The 24005-nt window shown below is 36.3% G+C and overlaps 1 protein-coding gene across 1 annotated transcript in view; it reads right to left on the bottom strand.

The window, feature by feature from the left end:
- zbtb16b (zinc finger and BTB domain containing 16b) overlaps positions 1-24005 on the bottom strand; it is a 67514-nt gene that overhangs the window by 9834 nt on the left and 33675 nt on the right. The window contains exon 5 of the mRNA XM_048161065.1: positions 4663-4833. Within this exon, the coding sequence (XP_048017022.1) occupies positions 4663-4833 (171 nt within the window). The remainder of the gene's footprint in view (positions 1-4662; positions 4834-24005) is intronic.

Genomic DNA, 24005 nt, shown 5'->3' with positions numbered 1-24005 from the left:
AACATTTCCTTGGAGATCACAAAGAAATGTTTGTTTTTCACATGCATTGATGCAGCTCGCAAAGTTATTAATATTGAGTAAACATCACAAGGTGCTGAAAGGGAATTATCCAGCACATTTCTCTCTGCTGGCTTTTCTAATGTCAGTGATCAGTACGAGTCTGAAATGTGGTGATTTCAAACGCCGGCCGATTGCTAATTGCTTTCCTGCTCTGACTAACGGCCCCTCATATCATTTCCTCAGACAGCAGCGGCATATAACGCTCGTAATATTTAATACATTTCAGCCGGGGCGACGTGGCTTTAAAGTCATCGGCGGTGACCTATGCTCTTCATTATCTCCCTGTCCAAGTGTTGGCCGTGCCCAGGAATAAATTGCATCTCTTGTTATGTTCTGTCATGCTCCAACTTAAACCCTCCTCTTAAGAGACAATGCGGAAATTCCCAGAGCACGTTCTCTGAGCCAATCACGGCCTGCCATTCACATTCAAATACACTTCTGGCTGAGATGAATAGGTTTCTATCTGGGCTGAGAGAGAAAAAAAAAAAAAAGCAGGCTGGGACAGATGAGATCCCTAGTGAACAGATATGAGATGATAGATAGAGTGGCAGTCTTTATGCATCTGTATCAACTTATCCGATGCACCTTCTGAAAGCCCTCCAGCCTGTCTGTCATTAAAGTTAATTGCCCAGAGGCGGGCAGCAGGCAGGCCAGACTCACAACACCACAGGCATGCTAATGCGCTAACGCCGTCTACTGCGTGCGCATTCTGAACACGTCACTAGCATCAACTATCAGTTGGAGGAAATATCCACAGGTATCAGCTTCAGTGCGTTTCCATGTTTGAAAGTCTATAGTTGTGCCGACAAACGTCATAAAGGAAGTTAAATGCAACGTCAATGTACATTAAAGTGTTTATTGATGACGGCACGTTTTAGGTTACTCAATACTGCTGCATAATAAATAAAAAGGAGTGAATTTTGCATTGTTAAATATTGAATAAGCTTCGCCCTGCCTGACTAAAATGGCTTGAAAGTCAAGGCCGACCAACCTGCAGAGACTGTGCCATAAGCAATGTGAGCTTTGTGCTTCGTACCATCAAACACAGCTGTGAACATAGACAGCCGCCACTGTCTGCAAATGGTCTGGCAGTGAAATGGAGAGCGAACAGGAATGGCATATTAATGAGAACAGGCTGCATGTGCAGAATAAAGAGAGCAGCAACTGGAGATGCACAGAGCCCATTGTTTGATTTGCCCTCACAATGTAAATACAATGCAGCAGATCAATATTAAATACACAGGCAGATGTAGTCAGGTGTCCACCTACCCTTTATGTTGTGGGAAAGTTTTTATTTACTAGTTATGATTTTGTTGTTGCATCCTAAAAATATGCTACTATTAGGGTTGGGAATTTCAAGAAATTTCCCAGTTCCAATTCCGGTTCTGATTTGGCCTAACGAATCCGGTTCCGATTCCAATTTTAATTCAGATTCCATTCATTTTTAAAAAATATATATATACAAATATAATGCACAATACTCAAAAAATCCTTTTTGTATTTATTACTTACTGTCAAATGATTTTAACACCATTTCCTAACCAAATGCGATAAGATTACAGAGACAAACAATTTGTCTGTCCACACCAGACGCGACTATGAGACGTGATAAAGTCAGCCAATCAGAAGAGCGCGTGGGCGGGCTCTCTCGGCTAGCTCCCAGTACTCGCAACGAAATGGACAAGTACACTGTTATATTACACCATATTACACCATTTTAACATTATTAAAAATACATACTGAGTTACTAAAACAGTCTTTGTAATAGAATGTCTTGTCTGTTCACAATAAGTTGACAGTTTGAACGTTCTTGTTTCTTTTTATTTATTATTTATTTTGAAGATCTGAGGTGAATTTTCCATTGTTGCTTTCAGTAAGATACACAAAATGATATTCAAACTCACATTAGATGCTTTTAACATTAAATAAAGCACATAAACAATGCCTGAGATTATCATTATCATATTTTGTGTTGTTGTCTCAGCCGCGATGTCGCAGAAAAATAGAAACCGTTTATAAAATAATCATCGCTTCTCGCCATCGTGGCAAGTTAGGACAAAAACGTACCTTTTGTCGCATGTCGTGGCATCGCGTCTGGTTAGGACACGGTGTAACATCAACCAATTCGACACATTTTGAAAAAGCTTTTTTTATTATTCTGGTGATGATGCATGTGCAAGGCAGAGTAATGTTGTATGTTTCAATTGCTATGGATTCTGTAGTTTAGGATTTAATAGAAATGTATAATCAAAAATAGTGGTAGTCTTTTTAATTTATGATCCTTTAACAATTTAAATCAATCTTATCAAACGTATTCACAAAATTATTTACAACAAAACATTGCAACAGATGTTTACTGTATACATAGGGTACAGAGGGTTAATGTTTTAATAAAATTTATTACTACTACTACTACAACTACAACAACTCAGAGAGGTTTCCTACAATTTAGTGTACAATGGTAATTTATTTCTATTTGAATTTTGTGAACAGCTATTTACACTTATACCCTTGCTATGTGGTATAAAACACCAAAATTTAATTTATAGGATTAGTTCACTTTCAAATAAAATTTTCCTGATAATTTACTCACCCCCATGTCATCCAAGATGTTCATGTCTTTCTTTCTTCAGTCAAAAAGAAATTAAGTTTTTTGATGAAAACATTCCAGGATTATTCTCCTTACAGTGGACTTCAGTGGGCACCAAACGGTTGAAGGTCAAAATGACAGTTTCAGTGCAGCTTCAAAGGGCTTTAAACGATACCAGACGAGGAATAAGGGTCTTATCTAGCTGTATGTCCTACGCCTTCCCTATTCTACTTACGGAACGAACGCAGCGCCAGTTCCATTTTTTCCGTCAGTAGAATAGGGAAGGTGTAGGACATACAGCGTAAGCTTTTTTAAGAATACGAAAGTGTGGTTTTGGTGGAACCACTTGGAAGGCGATCATTTGTGTTTATAAAGCATATACGGTTGTATTTTTTTTGAAAATGGCCAAATCGTTTGAGATAAGACCCTTATTCCTCGTCTGGTACCGTTTAAAGCCCTTTGAAGCTGCACTGAAACTGTAATTTTGACCTTCTACCGTCTGGAGGCCATTGAAGTCCACTATAAGGAGAATAATCCTGGAATGTTTTCATCAAAAACCTTCATTTCTTTTCGACTGACGAAAGAAAGACATGAACATCTTGGATGACATGGGGGTGAGTAAATGATCAGGAACATTTTATTTGAAAGTGAACTAATCCTTTAAGTAAGTAATTACACTTAGCACGGTTTATGCACAGTTCTGTATGTAGTTTAAAAATACTGCAATTCCAGTAAAGAAAAATCAGATTTTGCTTGGTGAAATATCTACAGTAGTTGACATTTACTCAGACTCCGTTAGGAGTGTCGGAATGTCCTTTCAGATGTTGTTCTGGAAAAACCATGTACCCGGCGGTCTGTGGCGAGATGGAGCGCATACTTAATGCCTTGACTCTTTAAAAAACAACCTCACTTCATTTCTGGCCCGTCTTATCAAAAATTTACATGTTGAGTCTAGACTTCAACTGTCTCTGACAATCTTACTGGTATTTCAGGTCAGACAGAGAGAGCAAAAGCAAGAGAAAGATGCACTCTTGCAAGCAAATGGAGTAGGTCCATTTTGTGCTCTTTCTGTTAAACCGTACAGATTCATTCGTCTCTGTTTGTCTTGTTATGAAGGAAAGAACCGAGATAACGGTGTTAAACATGGTTATACAAAGGGCACTGATATAGTCTGTTCTAACTAAATGTTGAAATGTTCATATTTAGTAAAGTATCTAACACATGTTTGGAGGAGCATTTATATTTATATACTGTAATTCTGCCTGTTGCAATGACCAGAGTTTCTCAATGTTTCTCCTTACGTCATTATAATTCATCAACGTCCTTCCTCCACATAAATTTCCTCTTTTTGTCATAATTTTCAAGTTATTTGATAATTGAATTCTCACACTTAGACATTCTCATAATGTAGAATGGTAAAAAAAAAGTCCAGTTTGACCTATGATCTGTAATGGAGGGGTTTGACTTAAGCTTTAAGTTACCCTGAAGGAAACTGTCAAGAGAAAGGGGGAGGTGAGGTAGAAAAAGAGACAAAAGACTGTCAGAAAATAGTCAAAGCCTCAGATGGGCCGCCCACAGACTGTAGGGAGGCAAAGTTTTGTTTACAAGTTTCCATGCTGGAAGAAGTCACTGGATTGACAAAGTTTGAGATGTTCTTGGCATTGAATCTTTATTCAAAAGATAAGTTTGAGCAAGTTAAAGACATACTAGCCATTATTTGATTTTTTTTTTTTTTTTTTTGCACCTGGTGGGTGGTTCTTGGGCATAAATGTGATAATACCTGACTTTGTCAATACTCAAAAATCTGGCTTGTCTGAGGACGAGTAAGAGGTTTATATAACCTTAGCAAGACTCTATGAACATGCTCCTTCTGAACTCTTTTTGAAACTTTGCCACATCTCAGCCAGTGGCCTGCTTGGCCTTTTCTGCATTACAAAGAGGTGTGAAGTTGTTAATGTGCTTTTAGATGACTCAGATATCGGCAGTGTGAGTGACATTCAGGTAAAGCTCACCTGTGTGCGAGCGGAGATGGCGTTTGAGCGCCGTGTGGCTCGGGAAAGTGCGTTCGCACTCGCTGCAAATGTAGCTGCGCATGCCGGCGTGAATCTCCATGTGCTGCTGCAAAGCCTTCTGGGTCTGGAAACGCTTCCCACAAAGAAGACAAAACACTGCCATGTCTGAGCCTTAAGAAGAAAGACAAAACGAGAGGGGGTTTAAGAGTTCAATTAGTGTTTAGTGCAAAGAACGCAGAATTTGGACTTCATTCATTTTGTAGCTAAGTACAATGTTGCAAAATGAATGAATAAGTCTATATGTTTCGTAATGGATGGGGTTAAAGAGACTTAGACGTATTGCCTTAGTTTCTCTTCTCTCCACAACAAAAACAGTGCTTTCAGTATCTACGGCCAATCAATAATGTATCTTTCAAGTAAAGCTGTCCCTAATTTAAAATCTTTGTGAATGCCCAGTGGTGGGCTCGTGAACAGCAGGCTGGGATTGACTTCTCACTCAATCAATCAGCATTTACGAAAGAGCTCAGAGAAAAAAAAAAAAAAAGCATTAGTGTCTCAGACACATAAAAATGAACCTCTACACTTCACTGACAGCTCGTCTGTAATGTGAGTTTTGTGTAAATGTACTCCGACGAGTTGCTCGATGTCTGCTATTTTCATTCTCTCCAAGTTTAAGGGCCGACATTGATTACGAAGAGCCATTCAGAGGCCGGGAGTGGATATTCACCCATGAAAACTTTTTTGACTAAAATCAAAGAGCTAAAAGTACAAAGTTTTAGGACTTAGGGTTATTTAAAGCAAAGATGAAATATGAAAGAATTTAAAATGATAAAAAAACATTTCAGATTCTGTACTTTTCTAGGTCAATAATCAAATGTGATAAAATTGTGTCATTGATCAGGAACTCTGATGTATAGGTGGTTAGATGTTCTTGCAAAAAGTAAAATAAAATAAAATTGACCCTTCGCAGGGAGTTTGATTGACAGGCGATCTAACCAATCAGAACGCCGAATCCGCCATTTTGTCCGACAAAGCAGTCAGTAGTTAGAAGATTAACCTCGGTGGAGTTAAACTTGAAAAATTGTGTATATTGACGTCTGTCCGCGTTTGAAACAACATTCCTTCTCCTGTTCATTCGTGTTTATTTGATGCTATACATGAACTAGCAGGAAGAGATGATCGGTTTACGAGCCGCTTGAGCTGAGGCGCTACAGCGATCTGTCACCACCATGGTCCCGACACATTAAAGAACTACAATACGGTTTTTATTGTTTGAATTTCTTAAAAAAACTACACAGTTTGAAATCTGGGACTTTAATAGCATAAGTAACCTGCTCTGTCTTGTCTGTCGACGTGTTGTCAGTGTCCTCTTTGCTCTGCTAGGCATGTGACGGTATACATTTTTTATGTTGCGATTAATTGCTGAAGCTTTTATCACTGTATTGAAATAAGTTGCAAAAAAAAGTGTTGTCATAGTATAACAGGTTTAAGAACTCTTTTTGTAATAAAAAAACCCTCTAAATGTTTAAATACAATAATACAATACACAAAAAATATATAAAGTAAAATTTTCAAACAGATTAAAATGCAAAAGAATTAGGCTATAAAGAACAGATTACACTTTACAATAAGGTCTCAGTATTTAACGCATTGACCAAGATTGAGCAATAGCTACATTTGTTACAGAAAGTATTATTTTTTGTTAATGTTAGTTAAGAAATACAACTGATAATTTCAGGCCCATTAAATAAATTCTTTTGATTTTAGTAATGATATTAAACCGTAACTAAGAAATTACATTAACTAAGAATAATTAATGCTTTATAAGTATTTTTCATTGTCAGTTTGGTAATAATGAATTAACATGTTAACTAATGAAGCCGTATGTCTCAGTTTTGCTGAACAATAACAAATAATCAGAACATTTCTAATCATTAGGGCATGTTGTAGTCCAGATTAAAATATATGTTTGAGGCATTTTAAAAACTTCACTAGCGCAGTTGCTTTGTTTATGGGGTTTCCGGGGTAACCGTTGCACTCTGCTGTTCCATCAGCGCCCTCTGCTGTCAGAGAGTGAACGTGCGCTTCATTCAGCTCGTCTCCTTCACTCGTTCCATCATGTGCTTCTCGTCAGTGTTGGGCACGTTACTTTAAAAAAGTAATTAGTTATAGTTACTAGTTACTTCTCACAAATAGTAACGGAGTTAGTAACTGAGTTACATCATTATAAAAGTAACTAATTACCAGGGAAAGTAACTATCGCGTTACTTTAAAAAAAATAAAAAAATAAAAATAAAAATATGCCAAATAAATTGAATGCCCCCAATATTACATATAAGTCTAAGAATAAATTATTCTTGATGCGACTCCTGACTCATGATCCGCTCTTGCTCACGACATGAAATTTCTCTGTACTATGTTGGTAGCCATTAAAGAAAACGTAGTTTCATATTTATGTTTAAATAGTCCTATGTTATGTTTTAAATCCATTTATTCGATTATGAAAAGTGAACAGCGTGAGTAAGATGCATCATAAGATGCGCAAATATATCGGGAGACATGGAGTGGGTCAGACATGATTTTAAACACTTCATTAAGTTTTGTTTTATAGAAAGCCTCTCTTTAAAGTGAATTTCGTTTTGTAAAAATTGTATCTTAATTTTAATCAATGTTTCATCAACCAATTGCTTGGATTTAATATATAACAAGCAAATATAGCAGACAATAAAATCATGACATGGAGGCGCGGGCGCGATCACTGGCGCGTGAACTGGAGCGCGTCTTATAGGCTAAATGAACCGAAACTCAGAGGCTGCTTGCCTCGCAGACATGAGAAATATATCTATATAATGCTTGAAATATCTACTTTAACGAAAATGAAGTAATTAAACACGAAAAGAAAGAGGCTACTCTGATTATATAGCCTAATCCGAATGAAATGTGCGTATTATCTCTCTAGGCGCGTCCATATGAGCAGATGATCAGCAATGAGAATCAGCAATGTCAACTTCATCTTTGCAGCCGACACTGATTCAGAAAACATTACTTTATTAATAAACAATTAAAATGTCTCCTTGCTGCTTTTGTCACACTCATAATCATTACTTTTGCCGGTTCTTTATGGCAATTATGCGTGCCATTGAGTGCTATATAGCCTGTATTATGTAAACGCTCCTTATTATGGTTTATTCTCTCCAGTATTTAAGAAATTAAATTAATATAAATGTGATTAGTCAACTAATAGCTTAAATGAACAACTACTAGTCGACTAGAAAAAAACTCATTTCACATTTTCGATCAAGCATCAAAAAGGGTATTCGGTTTGAGCTCGCGCTTCGCGCGCATGCTCTGACAGACACACACACAGCGCATCATACATTATTATCAGTTTAAAATTATATTTGTGTATGACTAACCGCAGCACACACCAGAGAAAAAAACTTTGCAGGTCCTATGGCTGAGAGAGAGCTTACTCGGATGAAAACCGTTTCAGTGAGCTCAATTATAGTAATGCAGCATTTTTTTTGTCAGTAACGCTAACGGCGTTGTAACGGGAGAAAAAGTAATTTGTTTGATTACTCGTTACTGAAAAAAGTAACTGCGTTAGTAACGCGCGTTATTTATAACGCCGTTATTCCCATCACTGCTTCTCGTGCACGTTGGGCTTGTTTACATCTAAGCGCGTGTTCTTTTGACGCAGAATACAGCGGTGTTTTGCATTTTATACGGTTGATGGGGAAAGTATTCTTAAATGCATTCTAAAAATTTTAATAATTAGTAATAAATTACTATTTACGGTATTTTGAAATACCCACGATAACAATATTGTGCATATTCATTATCGCGATATATCGCATTACCGAATATCGGCACAAGTCTATGCTCTGCGATGTATTTTTCACTGTGTGTGGCGTGACAGCGCCATGGCTTGTCGGACAAAGCAACAGTAACTAAGGGGGGGCGGGTCTTTGCGAAGGGTCAATTAAAAAATAAAAAAGTTGTTATTATTTAAAAAAAAAAAGTATTAATATTAAATTTTATTAGGAATTCTAAAATTCATGAACATTTTTTCAGGTCAGTTGTCCTCCCAGACTGTCATTCTGAAAATACAAGTTCTTTTGGAAACCATCGTAGCTCCACGGCTCACAAATAAAGCAGAAGAAAAACATTCAAGGCAAATCTCATTGTGAATGCTGGAGAAACACAAATGATGACACATTCTTGAGCTTCATTATATCAGACACATAACAGATATTTGTGTTGTCAGCCCTTTTCAGAAGAAAAAAAACGAGGCAATCCAGCACAGACATAAATATATGAGGCGACTGTGGTAAAAGAAAGAGAACGCATGAGGGGAAGAGAGAGGGAGCTTAGCTTCACTACTGTTTAATGTCTTTACGAATAATTTACCTCTACAACTCCAACTATTTATACCATCACTCAGTTCCTCTGAGAGCATCCCCTGCTTCTATTTTCCTCATTCCTCTCTCCTTCTGTCTCCCTCGTTCGTTTGTGTCTAGCTCCCAGCAGAGCTTTAATGGTTCTGAAGTGGCTGACAGAGTAGCTTAAGCCGGGTGAATAGGGCTGTTAATGGAGCCAGCTCCTCTCTCAAAGTGAGTGTCAGAGACTCGGCTCTCCTCAGCAGCTGCTGTAGCGGTGCTCTGCTCTGTTTCCCACAGACTCCAGAGCTGCCCATTACCCACACTACACCTCACACAACAGCAGAAGGAAGTGTGTCACCAGCTACTCCTGCAAAAAAATAATGTGTCTGCTGTGTTTCCAACAGAAGTGTTGGGCAAAATACTCAATTTAAGAAACGGCTCTTTCAATTCATGAGTTGGAATGTGAATTATACTGCTCGCATGCTATTAGGTACTGAATTGGAATCTGCATACATCAAACAATAATACAGTCACAAGAGATTAATTTAGTTTTATGATAAAACAAAGTTACAATATTTAATTATATAATTGTCTAAAGAATCATGAAAAAAATGTATCATGTAAAAATGTTTCCACAACAAAACTGTTTCCAACATTGATAATAATATATGTTTCTCGAGCAGCAAATCAGCATATTAGAATGATTTCTGAAGGATCATGTGACACTGTAACGATGCTGAAAATTCAGCTTTGCCATCACCTGAATAAATTACATTTTAAAATATATTAAAATACAAAACAGCTATTTTAAATTGTATTAATATTTCACAATATTACTGTTTTTGATCAAATAAATGCAGCTTTTGTGAGACACCTCTTTCAAAAACATTAAAAAAAAGTTACAATCAAGTTTTCCAGTATTCAAGCTGTGTAATAATTCATGAAAATATTTTTATATCTCTGTCTTAGTATTTTTAAAACTAAAACATAAGCTTAATAAAACATAAAATAAAGAGAAAATATATGTAATGCTATCAAATGACACATATGGGCTATCAGAGATGAAGAAAGGATGCAATGGAGGGGAAAAGTTGAATTTGGGTGGTTTGGCTCATTGTGTGGTGTGTGTGTAAGTGGGGTCAGAGGTCAGAAATGGGAAGAATGCATTCATAAGAAAACAAAAATATCACTGAACACAGTAAAATAATCTCCAGAAGGGATTGAGTTATGTTTCTTACGCAAATTTTACAGTGAAAACAGATTTGATTTTGTTTGCCATGATATTATGGTGTTCTGGATGGTTGTCAGGGTGTTGCTAGGTGGTTACTTTTTGGCCAGTCACCATGTTTCTATGATATTCTGGTGGACAGACATGGTTCGGGTCACTCTTTCATGCAATTCTATTGAAATGTTGCCAGTTTGGTTAAAAATGAACTCAATTGCTCCAGGATAAGTTAGTTTAATACTTAGGGTTAATCTTAAACATGAACAACTGTAAAGGCGATGCAAGCAAACACCACTAATGAAGGAAAAGCTAGACCAAATCATCTATTAACCATTTGGTCTAGACATGGAGCTTAAAGGCCATGTTTTTTCTGTTGTGTCTAGGATTTTGCTCTAGCCCTGCCTATGTAGAATTAATGAAGATACACTCTCTTGAAGATAACACATTAATCATAAAGCATGCTTTAAAAATTCATACGTAGAACCGGCTCCAATTTCACATGCAGAGCCAGAGCCATCTTCCCACATCACACCTGAACTTTAATGTCAAAACTTTGTTTAAACAGATTAAACGGCGTTATCCAGCGTAGAACATCTTCGCCTCTTAAAATGAAAATACACAAGAAGCCGAGACCGCCTGTTCTGGCCCAATATCATTTACAATGGAGAGAGAGGCTGCTTGCATCTCGCCGATTCTTACAAATCCCCTTTAATCAGATATGAGAGGAACAGAGATGAGGAGCGCGGGGGGAGGACGAGCATTAGTAAACACGAGGCTGTTCGGTGGCTTCATTGGCATTCGAGTGGGGTTAGAGTGCTGCATTTAAAATGCTGCCTGATGAGGACTACAAAATCAAACCATTTGTTACCACTATTGAGGAGCCTGCAGGCAACAGGCAATTAAATTGGAATTAGTGCAGGGAGATCAGATACAGATGATTCACACACAGAGAGGGGGGAGCTGTCAAAGCCGGAGTTTCATTTCGTTTGGAGGGGACAAATACTTCAAGAGTAAACACATTTATCCCTCTGGCTTGCAAGCTTACCAGCCGCAGCGAATATAACTCTGCCATGATTCTGAACTGGATGCGATTTACTAACATGGATTGTAAATACAAGAAACAAACAAGCGTCTCAAGAACAGAATAAACACACCATCCTTGGAATGACTGTGCTGGCTCCAAATGAAAGCTGCAGTGTAGTAATTTTAAAACGCCAAATGTAAAAATAATGTCCCCTCTTTGCAACAGTTTGGCCTAAGGCAGGCTAATATACCTGGTGTTGGCATTCCCATCATCTCAATGGCAGTTGCTCAGCTGGAGTATAGAGATCCAGAAATATGTGACCTGATTTCTGACATCTTTGCTTCATAGACACTTACCTATTTTTGGACAATTGCCAAATAAAACGGAAAATGACCCGAGCCGTAAAAGCCATGTGACTGATGACTCTATATTGAAACCCCCTACAACAGATGGGGAAATACAAGTGTATGTGTACATATATATATGAATATATATAATTTGTTTTTTTAAAGATAATTATGTGTCCAAAACCTGAAATGCAGAACCCTAACCCTTCTGCCGGAATGACACAGTGATAACTAAACCATTAGACTACTATGAAAAAATATGCATTATATTTCATTATAAATAGTATATATTCTATAATATTATATTTTAAAATAATATTATAATGATGTAATACTAATAAATATTGCTATTTACTATATATATATATATATATATATATATATATATATAGGATGCATTAAATCAATCAAAAGTGACAGTAAAGACATTTATAATGTTACAAAAGATTATATTTAAAATAAACACTGTTCTTTTGAACTTTCTATTCATCAAAGAATCCTGAAAAAAAATATTGTATATATATATATATATATATATATATATATATATATATAAATATATATATATATATATATATATATATACACACTACCGCTCAAAAGTTTGGGATCGGTAAGATTTTTAATGCTTTTAAAAGAAGTTTCGTCTGCTCACCAAGGCTTAATTTATTTAATTAAAAATACAGTAAAAACAGTAATATTGTGAAAAATTATTACAATTTAAAATAACTGTTTTCTATTTGAATATATTTTACAAAGTAATTTATTCCTGTGATGCAGAGCTGAATTTTCAGCATCATTACTCCAGTCTTCAGTGTCACATGATCCTTCGGAAATCATTCTAATATGCTGATTTGACGCTCAAAAAATATTTTTTATTATTATCAATGTTGAAAACAGTTTTTTTCAGGATTCCTTGATGAATAGAAAGTTCAAAAGAACAGCATTTATCTGAAATACAAAGCTTCTGTAGCATTATACACTACCGTTCAAAAGTTTGGGGTCAGTAAGAATTTTTATTTTTATTTTTTTGAAAAGAAATTAAAGAAATGAATACTTTTATTCAGCAAGGATGCATTAAATCAATCAAAAGTGACAGTAAAGACATTTATAATGTTACAAAAGATTATATTTCAAATAAACACTGTTCTTTTGAACTTTCTATTCATCAAAGAATCCTGAAAAAAAATATTGTACACAAATATTTTGTACAATTGTAAACAATAAATGTTTCTTAAGCAGCAAATTGACATATTAGAATAATTTCTGAAGGATCATGTGACACTGAAGACTAGATTAACGATGCTGAAAATTCAGCTTTGCCAACACAAGAATAAATTACATTTTAAATTTTTTTCAAATAGAAAACTGTCATTTTAAATTGTAATAATATTTCACAATATTACTGTTTTTACTGTATTTTTAATTAAGTAAATGCACCCTTGGTGAGCAGACGAAACTTCTTTTAAAAACATTAAAAATCTTACCGATCCCAAACTTTTCAGCGGTAGTGTATACACACATACAGTTTGGGTTGGTAATATTTTTTAATGTTTTTAAAAAAGAAGTCTCGTGCTATACAGTAAAAATTTTATTTACAATTTAAAATAGTTGTTTCAAAATATTTTACATGTAATTTATTCCAGTGATGGTAAAGCTGAATTTTCAGCATTATTACTCCAGTCTTCTGTGTCACATGATCCTTCAGAAATCATTCTAATATCCTGATTTCATGCTTAAAACATTTCTTATTATTATCAATGTTGAAAACAGTTGTGCTGGTTAATATTTTTATTGAATCCATCATACATTTTTTTTCAGGATTCTTTGATGAATAACAGCATTTAATTGATTTCTGTAACATTATAACTGTCTTCACTGTCACTTTTAATCAATTAAATGCATCCTAGCTGAACAAAAGTATTAATTTCTTTTTTGAATAGTAGCATATGTAATATCTAATAATTCAGCTTACTGCTACATGTCAAGTGTAACTCTTGACACTTCTTGGCTGTCCTGTAAAAAGTCAAATAACTTATTTATTATGAAAATGATGACAATCAGATTTAAAATAGATAGAAATGATGGCACAAAAGTAGAAATCTCCAACACCACTCAGTTTCTATTGTACCTTGCTATGTGCATCACATGTTCACATGACCCTTCGTCTGCCATTACCCCCCCCACACACACACACTTTCTCAAGAATTTCATTTACAGACGACAAACCGCTGACTGCTCGTACTTGTTAATAATCGTTAGGACAGGGGAAAAAAGCCCTGTGTGACTCTACAAACAGTTGTGCCTAAAGCCCCTCACTGGAATGCATTGTACCTACTGGTATAATTTATTCGGCAGGCCATCTGGACAGTGAGGGGACAATCAGGCTTAGAGTATGAATGACCCGCTCTATTGTTTACACGTCCACAGGTCCACCTCTTACTCTGCTAATCTGTGTGACTCCTCTGGCTTTTAAAGCGCACTGCTGCTGAGGTGGCTTTTCCACAGCACAAAAGACTCTCAGCAGTCCCTCATTAAGACGTGACCATGGGATTGTGCCTTACCTTATTCTGCTGTCGGAGGTGCACGGTTAATCATTAAAGAGTTGGATCCCAAACAATTACTGGACAATTAATAAATAGCTGACGGAAAAAGATCCAAATAGTGACAAGAGAGAGTTAGAGGGCGTATTTTACTAGAACATGCAAGGAAATAGTTGCAGGACCGCATTACAGTTTACTCTACTCTAAATGGAAATATGCTTCACTTGTGTTTTGATCATCAATAAAGTTGATCTTGAATGTATGTGATTCAGCAGAGAGCTAAATTGAACAGATTTGAGAAAAAAAAAAGGGGGCGTGGTATAGACCTTTTGTAGCCCCGCCCCTTTTCAGAGCCACGTTCGTTGTGTTCTGTTTTCCGGTTTGTATTTCCACAGCATGAAGGTAAGATCTTACAGATTTATGAATGAACTGCTCGTTTTAAAATCTTCCCGGTCTACTGACATTTGTTGTGACATCCACTTTAAACTAGGGCTGCACGATTAATCGTACGATTTGAAAAAACCCACTGAAATCGCGCTTAAACGATTTGTCTTATTATGGTTATGAAAATCGCATAGCTGCAATTATTTTTTTATGTGTGGCTTGTCAATAATTTATGGATCCAAATGCTAATCCATCTGAAAACATCTGAAAGTTTGAATCGCTTATAATGTGCATTTGAAAAAACAACACACGTTCAAAACATCTTTCCAGACATGAGAAGCATTTATTAAAAATATATATATATTTTCTTTTTAATTTTTTGATAAATTTGCGATAAATCGTGCAGCCCTACTTTAAACATTACAATGCTCATGACAACTTTAGTTAACTTTACCATAAGTAAATCCACTTCACCAGCTAATTACTCTTCGACAGCAAGCGATTTGGCAAAAGCTGTGTTTTTTTATGCACAGCTTCTCAGTGAAGCACGTTTCTGTGATATGTAGTAAATGCTGCTCCATCTGAAAGCCAGAGGGTGCTATCGCGCAGAAACTCCAAATATGCCCCGCAGAAGTACGTCATTCCACGGGATCCCTATGGGCAACATACTATCGCTGTAGCTGAATAAACAGAAGATTGAAATGCTTTGATTACTTAAACGACTAATAAACACAATGACTACGACAATATATGGTTTATTTGAGTTCTTCAAGCCTTCTTGGGTATTTTAATGATAATAAAGTATATTTATACTTCAATGCTAATCGACATAGCCTTTATCACTATAAAATAATATGTTGTGTGCCTTATTCTGTGTAAGAAGCCACATCATCTCACAGAAGGATGTTTTCAAACACTCAACTGATGTTATGAAGTTTGGAGTAAAAACATGTTATTAGATGTCTTTTGTTGGACATAATGAAGGTTCATAATGACAAAGGTTCATAAATGCTTCTCATGTTTGATGCATGTTGCTTTTTTTAAATGCACGTTATAAGCGACTCAAACTCGCAGTGCTTTCAGATGGAGCAGCATTTACTATTCATCACAGAGCCATGCTTCACTGACAAGCTGCGCATAAAAAATAATCACAGCCTTTGCGATTTCATAATTGCACTATGCTAAATGGGTTGAAATGCGATTTCATGTTAATTGAGATTTATCGTACAGCCCTAATACAGTTACCGCAAAAATGGAAGTTCAAACACAAAATTCTAAAGATGGCTGCATGCTTCTTTCTCTGGTGCATATGGTCTATAGGGAACTATATAAACTCACAAATCAAAGAAACAATCATAACCTTGTCTCATGTAACGGTGAAAGAACCTTCTGAAATCCATTACAGAGCTAAAGGTCTCTGAAGGTCTCTCATACAGAGAGGTTTAGAAAAAAATGCATATATATATGCATCAAGCCATCCTAGGTATATATAACTACACAGTATAATCCCCAGAGTTAAATCAACTCTGCTCAGAGTACATATGGTCCCTCTCTAAATAGTGTTAAAATAACACTGAAGCAGAGTTAAAGTTAATGAGATAATTAAGCAATTAATTAAGTAATGATTGTGCATTAGTGATGAACACCTGCTGTTAACAAGCAGAATCACTGAAGAAATAAGAAAAAACACAAAAACTACAAGTGACTTAAGTCACAGCCTTATTAATTGCTTATTAATTTTGCTGTGTATCTTCTTTCTGATGAACACAATCTGAGTTATATTAAAAACCTGGCTCTTACAAGCTTTATAATAGGAGTTGCATGGGTGACGAGATTTTGAAGCCCAAAAATCTTACGCTACTTAAGCTAAAAAAAGCTTAAGCTCACCTAAGCTTTTATGATGGATGGATGCACTTTTTTGGGCTTCAAAATCTCGCCAACCATTCATATATAGCTTGGATAAAGCTTTGAAGAGCCCGGATATTTTTTTAATATAACTCTGTTTGTGTTAGTTTGAAAGAAGATAATCGTATACAGCTAGGATGGCTTGATGGATCATTTCATTTTTTGATGAATTATCACTTTAATGATGGTCAGGGCACAGAAAAAGGCGATGGCAGGAGTTTCAAACCTGTGAGGATCTGAGCATTTAGGTTTCTACACTTTAAAAGATAGGTGATCAATGAAGGGCTCAACTTTAAGGATTTTATTTTCCAGCTGGATGATCTTGGTTTAGTTTTTTACATGCACTGCCAACATTTCACTGGCCTTAAAACAAAAATTACATTTTAATTTTTAAATGATTGGGTTGACCTTTTTTTAACATTATTTCTAAAACTGTAACAAATCATTACAATTTTAACAGATTTTTCTGAAACTATCACAAACCATTATTGCACTTTTTTCAATTTTCACCTTAATGACAGGATTATATTAGCAAAATTCAGAACAATAACGTTCAATACAATCACAGATAGCCAAATGTGTAGGTCTGCAAGGCATAAAAACACATGCACAAGATCAACAAATGTACTGTAAGAATGTCAGGGCGAGTGACGGATGCATCAACTGACTTAAAACTCTCTCACACTGGCCCAGGCTCACTGTTGAGCTCTGCAAAGAACTGAATAAACATGAGAACATCAAGCAAAAAAAAAAAAAGTCATCTAATATTTTTATGCTTTTATTTATTTTGTATGACTGCATATTTATTAAGGAATGTTTCTCTGTTCTGTATGAGAGGTGGCATTTGCCACATGTCACGGACCCATGGCCAGCAGGGGGCGCACTTTGTAACAACAACTCATGACGCAGAAGGTTTCCTCAAATGACCCCATCCCACAGCACAGTTCACATATATAAACCCTTAGCTGTGAGTCACGCTTCTGTCTGAACCATCTTAATGAGCAACATTTATACATTTTTGCATCTGACCTCATTACCGTTTCCATCCAATGAGAGTCAAGAATGCTTTATATTGCTCTCCACATTAAGACACAGAGTTTAATGATATTACAGGATGATTTAGATGCAGCCTTTTAATACTATGGCCCCTAATTAAAGAAGTATATCAAATATAAAACCACTGGAGTGGATAATGCAGCCTATTAAACAACAGAGGAGTGTATAAATGGCCATATGTATTTGTCTTTTATCAGTCTATAAATCAATACACCTCAAAGCTGATGTATTGACACAACAGACTCAGTTTCTCACCCCATTTGATCGTCCTGCCAATTAAGCCTTGTTTTAAAAGTTGGCTGAGACTTTTTCAGAAAGCAGTAGAAAATTAATTCCTAATTGACATGCTGCCTCCCCCATTTTTCCCAGGCTGAAGAGGGACGGCAGCTGAAGGGAAACTCTGCTCCGGCCCCTCACTGTACAATAGAGAGTGGATTTGCCTTTCACACTGGTCAGTTGACCCCTTGACATCTGATGACTACAAAGTTCTGAATTAGAATAAAGGCCACAGACTTAATCCAATTCCCACAGTTCTAGTAAGCAGAGTGCGAGAACACCAAACTTTTCTAAGAATCAGATGCAGGTTTGTGTAACATTCTAGGAAGAGGAAGGAATTTAAAACTCAGCAATCGCAACAATTCAGGCCTCAAATTACAAGTCTAAGAGAAGCAGCGTGTTGAATGTATGAAATTGATGAAACTAATCCAAGACAACAACACTGGTGGATCTCATGAAACCTTTTAATAACATGGCCAGTATTTGACCCATATTTCAAGTCATAGTTTGCAATCCTTTTTATGAAATTAAGTACATGTGACTCCCAATTGTCACAGTAATGCAAAGGAAACATTCTCATTACTGTAATGCAAAATGTGCTTAATATTATTATTATTACTTTTATTATGCATATATTGGCCCCTGCATTATTATTAGCATTAGTATAAATATTAATAATTATTAAATTAATAATATTAGTAATACATATTTTAATCTTTTATAACAATGAATATATATATATATATATATATATATATATATATATATATAATTAAAAAGTAATTATTGTTATTATCATTGTATAATCATTATATTGTATACATAAATCATGGTAATATTTGTTGATTTAAATAAAAAAAATGTTATTACAATAATTTTTTTAATGAGAATAATGGGAAACTCTGGATGAGAATTTAGGGAAAAATGTGTTTATTTTCACAAAAATAAATGTTAAAATGCAAATAAACTTCTTAATGTTGTGATGTTCCTAAAACTGTTAAAAAAAACTTTTTTTTTTTTTTTTTTTTTTTTTTTTTTGTTTTGGGGTGAAATGTGACCTGAATATCCAAAAAGGAAATGCACATGGAAAAAAAGTGCATTCTTTTAAATGCTTGAAAGTATATGCTTTCGAATCAAATAAGCTATATGATGTGACCACTGATTTGCCAAGTCAAGTCAGAGAATAGAAAGCATCTTCTCAGCAATGTTTGCCACTGTGGCCACTGTGAGAAGGAGATGTAAACATGACAGTTGTACAAACAGGCACAACAAATACATCTAATCTCTTTATCACAGAACAAACTGGGTAGATTCACCTGTTCTGAGCTAATTCAGTGAACAGGAGAATGTTTCTGATAAAGACACAGAGACATATTGTGAAATCCTTGTTTCTTTTGTGGCTGTTGAGAAGGAATCTGGTTGGTTTTTGAGAGCAAGACTGAAAAGTGACTGAAAAAGGATGAATCTCAGGTCTATTTCAAGATGGATCAGTGAAATATTAATTTTAATATATCTTGAAAATGAGTCTAAAGAGGATTTATTACATCAAAATCAAATACCCACGTCTCCAAGCAACCAGAAGAGGGTTGAAGTGTTTCAGGATAATCCCAGAATTCACAAACAAGTCACTTCTTTTTGTTTTTTCCCCTCAGAGTCCCACATTGAGATTCAGCCTTATTTACATTGTAAACGACACAAAAAGACGGCAATTTATTTAATTCAGCTCTTTTTAAAGGTCTCCGCAAACACCTCCAGAATCTAATTACATACTAACAACTTCATCTACTAACTTTTGAATAGAGACACGGACAATATAGTAATCCTGCTGCTCTGGCTCTCTTGGCTTGTGAAATCTCACGGAGAGAGGAATCACAGCTGGAGAGATGTACGTGAATATGTGCTTTTCCAAACAATAAGTGACTTAGCAAAAACTGTGGACACCCCGTGATGCCAGTAGAGTTTCATTCTGCCTCCTGACAGGCCTAAAGGACTTCATCTCTTTGCATTGAAGTTATAGCACAATAGGAATTAGTCATTGTGTGATGAAGGAGCATGCTGGGAAATCTGCAGCACCACTGAGACAATCAGTCTTATCTGAGCCGCTGGGGGTGCAACCTGTTTAGTTACAGCCGGGTCATGGAAGATGCTGGTCTGTATCAATGAACATAACATCAATATTGGCACAAAATCAGTCTTTTAAGTTTACTAAGGCCGCATACAAACATTTGGCAATGGAAAACATTAAAAATCCTCTAAATTTTCTATCTCTGTGTGTACAGAAAACATGATTCACTACTGAACTCACAATGGCTGATATTATAACTTTAGCATCGTTTTGGTGTCTAAACAAAGAAACAAAGATGCCATGGATATTTAAATTGTTTGGTCTTCGATATTTTTATGGAACTGTTGAGTCAGTGAGTCAGAGAACTCAAGAACTGAATCAGTCTGATTAGTGAACAAATCATTCAGGTTTTGTGAACTATATCAACTGATTCATTGAAAAGATTCAGAAGAATGATTCGCTCACAAATCAGACATGGGCCAATTTTAGACAATAATCTATCAAAAATGACAAAGCCCCACACATAACATGCAGAAAAATATATTTATAATGACCACAAATTACCTAAAACCCTTGTTTTAGGTGAGTCATGGCCACATTTGTTCCATTGTTTAGGTAAATTGTGGCAATATTGTATTAATTTGTTCCCTAAAATAAGGGAGGGAATAAGTTGAGGGAACGAGTTAGTAAGTCACAGAACCAAATTCCTAATTCATGGCAACAATATCTTGTTTTTTCCCTCACATGTCATGTATAATTTTTAATAAATTATTGTCCAAAAATTTTTAGTAAGAACAAAAAAAAAAACAACTTATAGTGGTCCATTATTTTGATTGCTGAGCAAATCATTCTTCTGAGAATCTTTTCAATAAATCAGTTCACAAAACCTAAATGATTGTTCATGACTCAGACTGCACCCTAAAAAATGCGGGGTTAAAAACAACCCAAGGTGGGTTGAAAATGGACAAACCCAGCGATTGGGTTGTTTCAACCCAGTGGTTGGGTTAAAAGTTTGCCTTTTCGTGTTCTCGCACTCTATGATTCAGTCGCTTACCATCTCAATGGAGGAAGATTTTCAGTGAATTACAATGAATTTCAGTCAGTTCTCCCCACAAAGCTATCACATTACTTCAGAAGAGTTTGAACATAATGCTTTATGTTCCAACTCTTCTGTATTCATAAGATAGCAAGTCATTTGGACCACTTCTGAGACTTTTATTGCACTTTTGTGCCCTATATGAAGGTTAAAATCTCCAATTTCCATTCATTTTCATTACATGGAAAAGAGCGGCCAGGATATTCTTCAAAAATTCACATTTCGCATTCCTCAGAAGAAAGAAGGTCACACGCATTTGAAACGAGCCGTGTTCTGCATGTGTCGGAGGAAAACACGTGCGTTATCATCATATGGAGCCGCTGTAAATGATTCCTTTAAAATGTATCAGAAGCACATGAGCTCAAATGTATTTTACTAAATATAACCTAGTCATTCCAGACAGATTGCTGTGTGTGGATGACTCTGACACATCAGCTATACCTCAGATGACCCTTGCGATTCACTCGGCTGCAAAGTGAGAGGAGACGGGCCAATCTAGCAAAGTAAGGAACGGTTTGCTTAATAATTAACGCAACAAGAGATACATTGCTCTTATTTAACCACTGTTTATTCTGTGGGCCAGATTGCTGAAGTCACAACGTGTTCCCGGTGAGTAATTCCACTGTGCCCTCACCCTCACTGTAAACGCAAGTCACTTCCTGTGCAGCGAGATGAGCGTGATGGAAGAGTTTTAGGAAATCTGACGTCATAAGCACATAAGACAGATGGACGAGCGGTCGCCCCTTAGGCCAAAATCGTTTAAAGGCAAATCGCTTTTAGTCCGGTCTCAAATAAAACCCCTTTAATAACATTTTATTTCTGCTCTGCGAAGGATGCGATAAAGCGCTTCTCCGTCGGGAGGGGAGAAGAGGAAAAGAAAGCTGTGATGTGCTGGCCTGCTTTTCCAGCCTGCCCGCCAGTGCATCGGTCCTGAGACACTAGTGAGTTTTATTTTAGGAGGCTTTTAAGTAGGTCAGCTCTCTAGTAGGTCTCGTCTATGACAGCACAGCGGCTGAGTGTAAACAACAGCACATGATGTTGTTTGTCTCTCGCTCTGTCCTGGCACCAAATGCCACCAGCTTCCCCCTTCAGCCGGCCCCTGTCCCACGGGTCTCCCACAATCCTCTTTTCCATTTGCAACCCTAAAAACCTCAAAGAACCAGGCCGTTAACCTCTGACATTCTCACATATGCTGGCATTTGAGGACAAACGTCCTGCTTAAAGCCTGAGTCAGAATTAACACTCAAATGCACGTAAAAACGGGCTATTAAAAATAACCCAAAGTTACTCACCAGTTGGCTGCTTTGTGCTACAAGGAACTGACAAGAGTGATTCAAATTAAAAGACATATAAACAAGCTAATAAAAAACTAGGGATGCACAATATATCAGTACCATATAGGTTATCCACAGATATAAGAGGTTTTTTTATATAGTAGCGCACAATTTTCACCTTTAAATTACATTTTGCTGTAATCTAACACTCAAAGTTAATCCTTAAATATACTAATATCGAAATGAACATCCATTTTGTATACTGTAGATTATAATGTTGTGATGCATAAATTCACTTGTAGCATTTAAACTGATTTTAGTGTTTTAATGTATTTAGAAAATAGTATAAAATGTTAACATTGGACACGTATTAGTTATTGGCAATAAAATGAAAAGAACGAAAAGGATCAGTATTGACTCCCCATTTATTTATTTATTTATTACATTACTGGGAATTTAACCATCAGAAGTTTTTAGATGTTTAAAAAAAAAAAAAAAAAAATTCAAATCGGTCGGTGCCGAAAGCCTCGTGGGCAGCGCCAGCATATAGCGCCTTCCCGAGTTCGAGTCTCGGCTCGCGAACCTTGCCTGATCCCACTTCACTTCCTGTCTGGCAATAAAAAATTTTTTTTTTAAAATGCATTTTTGCCTTTATTGGAAAGGACAGTCAAGGAGAGATGGGAAATGATAGGGGAGGAGACATGGGCACAGGATTGGGAAAGGACCATGAGTTGGGTTGCAAACTCGGGTCTCCCGAAGCGCTGTTTCGCTATATTTCGGAGCGCTGCCCACAAAGAAAACGGTTTCATGGCCAGTAAATAAACATTTCTGGTCGGTCTTAATGCAGTGAAAAGAAATGGCTGCTTCAAATGGAATCAAGGCCCTAGATTTTCTTCACTGTTTGCATCTTCATACAGGAAGGCTATCTTGGCTCCATAGTATATTGTGCAGAAATTTAAAATTCTAGCTTGGTTTAGTCCAGAAAATGTAAAATTTATGTAAGTGATGACAACATCTCTCACTTCAGTCTGAATGAGTGATGGCTGGAGCCCAGCAGTAAAAAGGTTTCTCAGAATGGATGAGCTATGTCCACCCATCCTCGCGACTAAATGTGCTGCCAAACTGAAATAGAGAGCGGGATGTTTACAAGTTTGGGAGAGAAGGTATAAAATTCTGGGCATCGTTAACACCACCTCTATGTCGACATGCATTAAGAATTTATACAGTGTGTGCCACAGCGAGTTACAGTTACATGCCAACGTTTTAGAGAGGGTTATCGTCTTTCTCCCAGCGAAACACAGGCGACAGATATGGCACCCTCACTGTAGTAGCATCGTGTACACTACTGTAAAAATAATAGAAACATTCTACAGAATCCTGATTCTGATCCAACAGAAATTCAGAGATTTTATGAGCTGGATGCCATGGAAACATTTAGCACCTCAAATCCATGCAGATGACAAAAGTATGGCACCTTGTTTTAATTAGGACTCAACCTTTATATAGACTAAACATGTGGATCATTAGCCCCATGAAACGCTTTTATACCCAGAGAGCAAATTAATTAGTGCAGTCTGGAATACCTGTGACAGGCTGCATCCTTTGATGGCAGTCTCATATGCCAATAAGTAACAAAAGTACAGGTAGAAATTATGGTTATATAGGATGAGATATAGAGATTAGAGTGCTGTTATTGGATTACATTCCCCCCCCAAAAGTGTTTGGACACTTAAGGCCCCGATATACTTACTGCAAGTTCTTTTTTT

The sequence above is a fragment of the Megalobrama amblycephala genome, linkage group LG16 (assembly GCF_018812025.1).
Source record: "Megalobrama amblycephala isolate DHTTF-2021 linkage group LG16, ASM1881202v1, whole genome shotgun sequence".
In the NCBI taxonomy this organism is placed as follows: Eukaryota; Metazoa; Chordata; class Actinopteri; order Cypriniformes; family Xenocyprididae; genus Megalobrama; species Megalobrama amblycephala.
Note: the sequence above shows the minus strand (reverse complement) of the source record. Positions and strands in the feature narration are given on the sequence as shown.